This window comes from Monopterus albus, unplaced genomic scaffold (assembly GCF_001952655.1).
Source record: "Monopterus albus unplaced genomic scaffold, M_albus_1.0 scaffold69.1, whole genome shotgun sequence".
Taxonomy (NCBI): domain Eukaryota; kingdom Metazoa; phylum Chordata; class Actinopteri; order Synbranchiformes; family Synbranchidae; genus Monopterus; species Monopterus albus.
The window spans coordinates 2,487,909-2,495,775 of record NW_018127949.1 but is presented as its reverse complement, the minus strand read 5'-3'; the positions used below and the strand labels follow the sequence as shown (position 1 = coordinate 2,495,775).

Here is a 7,867-nt window from a genome sequence, read left to right as displayed (position 1 = left end):
TGTTCAGTTCCTGGACCAAGATGATGATGACGACCCAGACACAGAGTTATACCTCACTCAGCCTTTCGCCTGTGGGACAGCCTTCGCAGTCAGTGTGCTGGATTCTCTAATGAGCGCTGTAAGTCACAATCAATTTAGTTTACAGACATATCAGCAGATATAAAGAGCTTATTGTAGAGGCTTTTGTGCAGTGACATAATAACTGTCAGTGACCTGAAATATGCGAAGAAATATTGTTTTGATATCACAAAAGATATCAAATAAAAATATGGTCCCCCCAAAAACATAGGCACATTCTGCTCCTGTTAAAACAATAGATGACAAGACTGGAACTTGCACCAGGTATGATGGCTTCGTTTGTCTGCCTTTCAGTTTGAGTGAGGTTAGAACAAAGCTGCCTTCAAGTGCGCTCCACTGTAGACAAAGGTAATGCTAGCTAATGGACAGCCCTCATCCATCATCATAGTCAATAGTGCTGTCAGCAGCTGAGGGAGGTGTCACAGTGCTGTACAAGCAGGGGGAGGCAAGAGACTGCAGTGCAAAGAAAATAGCAGACATTTGCCCTGGTTAACATAAAGCAATAATCAGTTGAAATTTATAGCAAAGAAAGTCTATCGTCACCCTTAATATGTGGTTTATAAAGCTGTTTTTTCCACATAATTGTTATTTAGCTGTAAGGTATGCCTGGGCATCATGAATGTGTACATGGCCTCCCAGTATCTCTCACTGATGGGAGAGAGAATAACCTGCAGTAATTGGATTCTCCTGTCTTTTCACTCACTGTGCAAAGCAATGTGACATGACAGACCAGGGTTAGATAGCACCATTTGCCCTGTCTGGCACTTTGAGATGGTTCACTTGTGACTTTGGTGGTGTTTGCTTAAGGAGTCACTCCTCCTCTACGTTCATTCCTTCAGACATACTTCAATGATAATATCCTCACCTTGATCCGGACTCTGGTAACAGGCGGGGCGACCCCAGAGCTTGAGGGGCTGCTGGCGGAGGAGAATGCGTTGCGGGGTGGCTACAGCACACCACAGACCCTGGCGAACAGGGACAGGTGTCGCGTGGCACAGCTGGCCTTGTACGATGGGCCCTTTGCTGACCTAGGGGTAAGTGACTGGTCTTGTCACCTGAGGGCAAAGCTCATCTTCATCTGCTTGTGCTGTAGGAGCAGACAGTGAAAAGATTCAGACAGGGATGGCTGTGATTCAGAGTTTGTAGGTAATAGGGATACCATATATTTAAATAGGCAGATATAGTATATTGCACTATATTATGATGCATGTCAGTATACATTACTGGTCAAAGATTTGGACATACCCTTCCCATTCACGATATTTTCTTTATTTCTATTTTCTACATTAATAACACTGAAGATATTAAAACAGTGAAAGAACTGACATTTTACGACTAAGACATTCAGGTCAGTCAATCTGGGAAACAGCACTGCAGAATTGGGCCATCTTGAAAGCTATTGTTCCTTTAGGATTATGTGAGAAATTTCGATATCTTAAATCACCATTTGTAGTTGATGAAATGAATCAATTCCAGATTCATCTTTAATTCTGAAGGTGTAATTAGCCAATATATGATATCTTCTTATTTATCATTTTTAATCTGTGTTTTTATACTAGACTCTTTTTGTCTTTTCCTTGCAGGATGGTGGTTGTTATGGTGACCTGTTTTGTAAAGCTCTAAAAACATACAACATGCTGTGCTTTGGTATCTACCGGCTGCGAGACGCACATCTAAGCGCACAAAACCAATGCACTAAACGGTGAGCGTGGCTCTAACATGTCTTTGAAATCAAGATGCTGGGAAAACTGGGATCCACAAAGAAGACTTCTACCAACATTACATTTAGAACTGGCCTCTCATCTGTTCCCTCTGTCCTCTAGGTATGTCATAACCAATCCACCATATGCGTTTGAGATGGTGCCCTCAGACCTGATATTCTGCCTGATGCAGTTTGACCACAATGCTGGCCAGTCTCGAACCAGCTTCTCCCACTCTTCTCATTCGTCCCATTCCTCCAGTAAGAAGAGCTCCTCAGTCCACTCTGTCCCAACCACCAACCGGCACCAAAAGCAGAGACTCACGAGACAAACAAAAGTACGTGCCCTTCTAAAGCTCTCTGACTCTGTTTGTGAACAGTGCCTGTAAACTATGGTGTCCTGTGTGTCCTTTTTGCAGCATCGAGACAGACTGTGACATGTCTGGATGTTTACATGTTACTTTTATGTCTTCGTTCACATTCAATACCACCGTACAGTACAGAACAGTTGTTCCTTAAGCAGAGCCATCCCAAGGCAGAGAGACAGAATCCAATGTGTCATACTTTAAAAACTGAACCCATCAGGGGAGGGTTCCTCACTCTCCATCGGCTTTGTATTGCATGGGGGCATCTCTTTGACAATTGGTATTTTTTAGAAAACACTGAAAAATGCCTAAAAGCAGCTGCCAAAAAAAAAAAGCCTTACTGGAGTATGCTGTAAAAATTTGGTCTGGCCCTCTCCTGAATAATATGGCCTAATATAGTATGTGGTAATAATGGGGTCCGATCATACCAAAGTCAGTGGTTTTGCAGTTTGTTTCATTACAACACCCAAAAGCAGCACAGATGCCAGGTGTTTTCTACTCTGTGAAGTGGCCAGAACCTCTCCTGCGATGGTGGGAGAGAAACCAATCGATGTATTTGATACAATAGGCTTAAATGTCAAGACAAATACATCAGATGTGCATGGAGTGGTAGAGTTTTGTAAATAATGTGTTCTCATGTTTTCTACATAAAGAAAGAGTAGTATTTTGTGGGATGAAGTCAAGTTTTTACAAAAATTGTCAAACAGTCTCTCTTACCTCAATGTTCTCATGAGGGAGTCTTCCCATTTTCCACAGCTGTGGCTCTAGCAGTCTGGCTGTTGTGGGGGGGAGACAAAATAGACTGTTATTTGTTCTGTAAGAGGAAAAAAAAAAGCATGGAGGGCATTCCACTGAAGCATGCAATCAAATTAAGATGTGCAGACTTACTACTATAAAGCCTAAGGAATGAAATGTGTGCAATTACATTGTGCTCCATGTTTTGAGAGTTTTCATTACAGTTTAACTAGTAGTGTATGTGAGAAACAGAAAAGTAAAAAGTAAAAGAAAAGTCTCTATACAGACGGTGGATAGCTTAGTGGTTAACACCACTGACTTAGTCCTTCGTGCTATCTGCTGAGTGAGTTATGGAGGTAGTTTAGAAGGTTCCCTGCTTTTTGTTTTTATTTTTATAAATGTCTTGTTTATAATCTAACAACACTTTTAAAACAAAAGAAAGAAACAGCAGGTGACCTCCTCCCTTAGTTAACTATGTCAATACTTAATCTCAGTAAGAAGAGCTCCTCAGTCCACTCTATCCCAACCACCAACCGCGCCAACCGCACCAAAAGCAGAGACTCACGAGACAAACAAAAGTACGTGCCCTCCCTTCCTCTCTTCCACCCATAGTTGCCAGCCTGCTGCTTTCAGGAGGACCCCACCACAAACCCACAGCATCTATCCCTACCCTTAGCCCTCATACTTTACCTGTCTGAAAGCAAACCTTCTTCATCAGTAGGCTTCTTTGTGCTCCATCCTCCATCTCCAGTTGTGGGGGAGGATGAAATCTCCCCACTTTCCCTGGCGTCCTGACTCCTCCTCACCGTAGCGTTCATGGTGTATCTCACTCAGCAGATAGCACTAAGGGCCTTGCTGAAGGACCCACAACTGGCCGTGAACCCCCGGCCTGCCGTACCACAGTCAGTGGTATCAACCACTGTGCCATCCACCTGCTATGAAGAAGCATACTTGGAACTTGTACTGACTTCTGGTATTGGGTAATGAGAGTGCACAGGGATCTGAATCATACTCACAAAACGATCTGTCATGCCTCAACAGGGAACTGAACCCAGACCTGCCATAACCCAGTCAGTGGTGTTAACCACTAAGCTATCCATCTGTATAGAGACAGGCATCTCGCTGCTCAGGCAACACACTGGACATTGACGGTGCACTGACAGAGAATCGAACCCCAACTTGCTGTACCAAACCCATTGGTGTTAAATCACCAAGATTTTGCAGAATTGGTACCATGCTCCAAGTGCTTTCTAATGTAATCTTGTTGCTATGGGAAAATATTCACACTAAAATATTCTCTGATTGCTGACTGAAAAAAATGAATGAGCAAATGTTACATTTTCACAGCTGTTGAATGAACACTACAAGCTTTCTATGATTAGTAAACAAAAAAAAACATTTGTGCATTTTGCAAAAAGGCATTTATGTTCTACATAAAGTTGCTAAACCCTCTTGTTCTGTTCAGATTCAAGTACATTATAACACGTTTGGTATGTTAGCACATGCTGCTCAGTGGGTTCTGCACTATATCTCAAACACTGACAATCTTTCCATTTGTTTTGGCAATAGGAATGGATATGGTATTGGTGCTTGGCAGATGCTACAGTGGGTAAATGCATAGTAATGGCATTAAGGATTTTCTGACATGAACATGTTCTGTTTTTCTTTCCATTTCATTTCACACGCTCTTTCACACCTTCTTATGCCTCTGACCATCATGCAGTGCAGTTTGTTATTAACAGCCATATTAGTATTTCCCATTTAGCTTACATTTAGTGTACTACTTTCTTTTTTCAAAGTGCAACAAGGATGAATAGAGTGGGCCAAGGTATGGAAGTGAATGACTATGCATGATGTTAAATAATGCATTGAACACGGTCATGTCCTTTCTGACATTTTGCCCCATGAATGAGAGCCAAGTAATTAGGTGTTTCCAAATGACTCTATAAGAAGCGCATGGTTATGGCCTATGCAGCACATCTCACTGTAGTTTTGACTATAGAATATGTTATTGCAATTGAATGGTTTGATGCTACTTCACTTTAACATCTCTCTACTGGCATATGTGTTAGTGTATTATACTGCCACAGCCAAAAGTCATACTAATGAAATATGCATGACCATGAGCACTGCCAAGTGGATTACTCACCAGCAACATACTATGCCAAATATCCATTCCCTTCTATAAGAAAAGAAAAACTCATTAATTGGTTACCTGCATGTCTGCTGACCCAACAAACTGGCATGCTATGAAAAACACTTTAGCCATGAGATGAGTGACATTACAGAGGTGAAAACTGGGGCAATTGGACATTGAGTGATACTTGAGGCAAAAGTCAGACAGAAGATCTGCACACTGCGCTGATAGCTCCTGGCAGAGCTAAATCTAAAAGGGATTTCTGTCAAATCACAAAGAGGAACAGTTATCATATAGACACCAGAGGTTACATTAACTGAACATTTTGCATCACTGATGGAATTTGATAATGATGGAAAAATCTGAAGGCCACCTGTCATTTTGACAGGTTAGAACACAGACGGTGATCAATACTAACTGAAAGTTAGGCTACTAAAGAGCCCAATAATTACAATGGTGTCGACAAATGAGGTGAAAAAAGAAGAACCGATGCGGTGAATTAACTGAGACCCACTGAATGCACCTTGCTTTACGGGACCTGACAACACGTTGAAGAGCCACAGACTGAAGGCCACCAGGCGCCTCTGTGAACAGTACAGATCACAGAGGGCCGTGCATGCAGCTGATTCCTCCTGAGCGCATCAGGATTGAGAAATCTCACATTCAGAGGAACTTCCAACCACTTCACAAAAAAAATGTTCCCCGACTTCAAACATTTGACTAAAACGGAGACAGCAAGTCTCCAGTGAGGCAGCAGAGCGCAGGTTCAGCTTTCAGGTCAAAATTATAACAGCCATGAGAAACCTAGGGACTAGTGCCTCTACAGTAGGTCAGCTGAGCTCAATTCACTTAGCCTAACGTCTTGTAAATGGGTTGTTCACATTTTAATTGTCTAATTTTGTAAAATCGCAATGTTAATATTTGCTTGTTAACATGCAACAGTGGTTTTAATGGTCATTTAATCTACTGTCACTATGAAAATTAGTCATCTGCTTCACATGGTGTTGACATAAGTGGCTGCACATATGCTTGTTCCGTGAATTAATTATTACAAAATGAAATTAAAATTAAATGTCTTATCATAAAAAAAAAAGAAAATTGACACTTTATATTCTCTCTCTTTTTCTGATTTTGGGAAGAACTAAAGTGCATTGGCCTTTTTCACTGTCTGCAGTACATGGGGCTTGCACTGCAGTTATGAAAACATCTGAGCTTGTAAATGATTCTATACTAGGTCTACTATAAATAAATACATAAAACTAAATTGAATGGAAAAAAAAACTAAAAAGAAAAAAACCTGAGTATCTCACAGTGTTGTCCAGCGCTGTTATGACTGATGCATTCTGGGAGCAGACCCACTCTCAGTCATGCAGATCACAACCACCTGTGAGATGAATCTATTTATCCGATGATCAAAACATTGTTCTGTTATATCACATATGCTGGGCTCTCTGACTGCAGTGTACAGAGCCTTTGTCTGCCTTTTGCCTCCAGCACCTATGGAAATGTTTTGGATGTGTGGGTCCTACACCCTGTTTAACATTGAGCAATACTTCCCTGGCATTAAAAACCCCATCTTAGAGCATATGTCTATCATGTCAGAATTTCTTTCAGCACCATCAATTCAAACAGTAATTTCTTTGTTAACTGTACAATGTCTTTTGAATGTTTTCCGTGCACACAAGCACAAACCCATTTGATGAGACTTAAATTGTAATCGACATCCATGTAGCATTAACTGTCTGATGTCCCTCTTCTTTGTTTCTATGTGATTCTGGCTCTTTCTCAGAAAAGACATGGTTTACAGATGAGCCAGAGGACACACACCTGAGGACCGTACAGATTAAACCTGTGAATACTCTCGCCGTCAACCAAGTCAGTCAGTATAAATCCACAAGCAGCTTGATTCCACCCATCAGAGAAGCAGAAATCGAGTGCTGAGCTCTGGACCCGTGCTGTCATCTGGACACTCAGGGTCCCAGAAGACTTATCGTGTAGGTTTCATCTGCAAGCATAAATCATGAATTGACATTAGATGAAACTGCTTTCTTCATTCACTTCTGCAGCAAGCTTAGTGTACAAGCAGATTTAAAATCATACATTTAGTATAATTGAAGACAATCACAGTCAAAGGTCACCACTCAAGTATTAGTTTGCACAGCTAATCGTTATTGGTGACCAGACCCCATGACTTTTTTTCCATTTTGGAGAATAAGGGAGAAGAGCAATGTGAGAATGACTACTGCTACTAAAAGAGGTGATTATGATGATTACTGGATCAAGTTTTGCAGTTGTAAAAGTTGCCTTTTTAGCTGTTGATGAACTACTACTACACTTACTTTACCCAGTGTTAGAGTTATTTTGTACAGTATGTTAAAATGTGTATTTTACATCAAGCTGCAGTCCCATCACAATGGCATTGTTAGTGACTGATTCCTTTGCCATTTGGAGCTAATTCACAACATTTGTGACGGTTACCATAGCCAGTGCCCATGTGTAAATGGCAACTGGCTTCAGCCTTATCTCTGTCCATTTATCTTTGCCTTTTTGAGTCGTTTGTTTGAAATGTTTTCATGTTGTCATCTGGCTGCAATGTCCAAAACCCCTGAAAGCTTGTTACAGTAAATCTGCAAAGTTTGTCCAGAGTTGAAATGTTATGGAATATTCTTTTCTCTTTTCTTTTTTATGCCAATAGTCAAATATGATAGAGCTGTTTTGCTGGCAATATTATAATATAAACAAAAATCTAACAGTTTCTAATACAGTGGCAGAGCTCGTCATTTAGATAAGACAGCATAGACAACGGTACCGTATGATGAGTCTGTAGGTGAATTGAATGTGAAAGCCACATAT

The 7,867-nt window shown here is 41.0% G+C and overlaps 1 protein-coding gene across 1 annotated transcript in view; it reads left to right on the top strand.

Moving 5' to 3' along the window:
• LOC109963052 (calcium-activated potassium channel subunit alpha-1-like) overlaps positions 1 to 7,861 on the top strand; it is a 78,274-nt gene extending 70,413 nt beyond the window's left edge. Inside the window, 7 exon segments of the mRNA XM_020605305.1 lie at positions 8 to 118; positions 918 to 1,112; positions 1,662 to 1,780; positions 1,902 to 2,051; positions 3,384 to 3,455; positions 4,677 to 4,705; positions 6,804 to 7,861. Coding sequence (XP_020460961.1) covers positions 8 to 118; positions 918 to 1,112; positions 1,662 to 1,780; positions 1,902 to 2,051; positions 3,384 to 3,455; positions 4,677 to 4,705; positions 6,804 to 6,955 — 828 coding nt within the window. The 3' untranslated portion in view covers positions 6,956 to 7,861.
• The last annotated feature ends 6 nt before the right edge of the window (positions 7,862 to 7,867 follow it).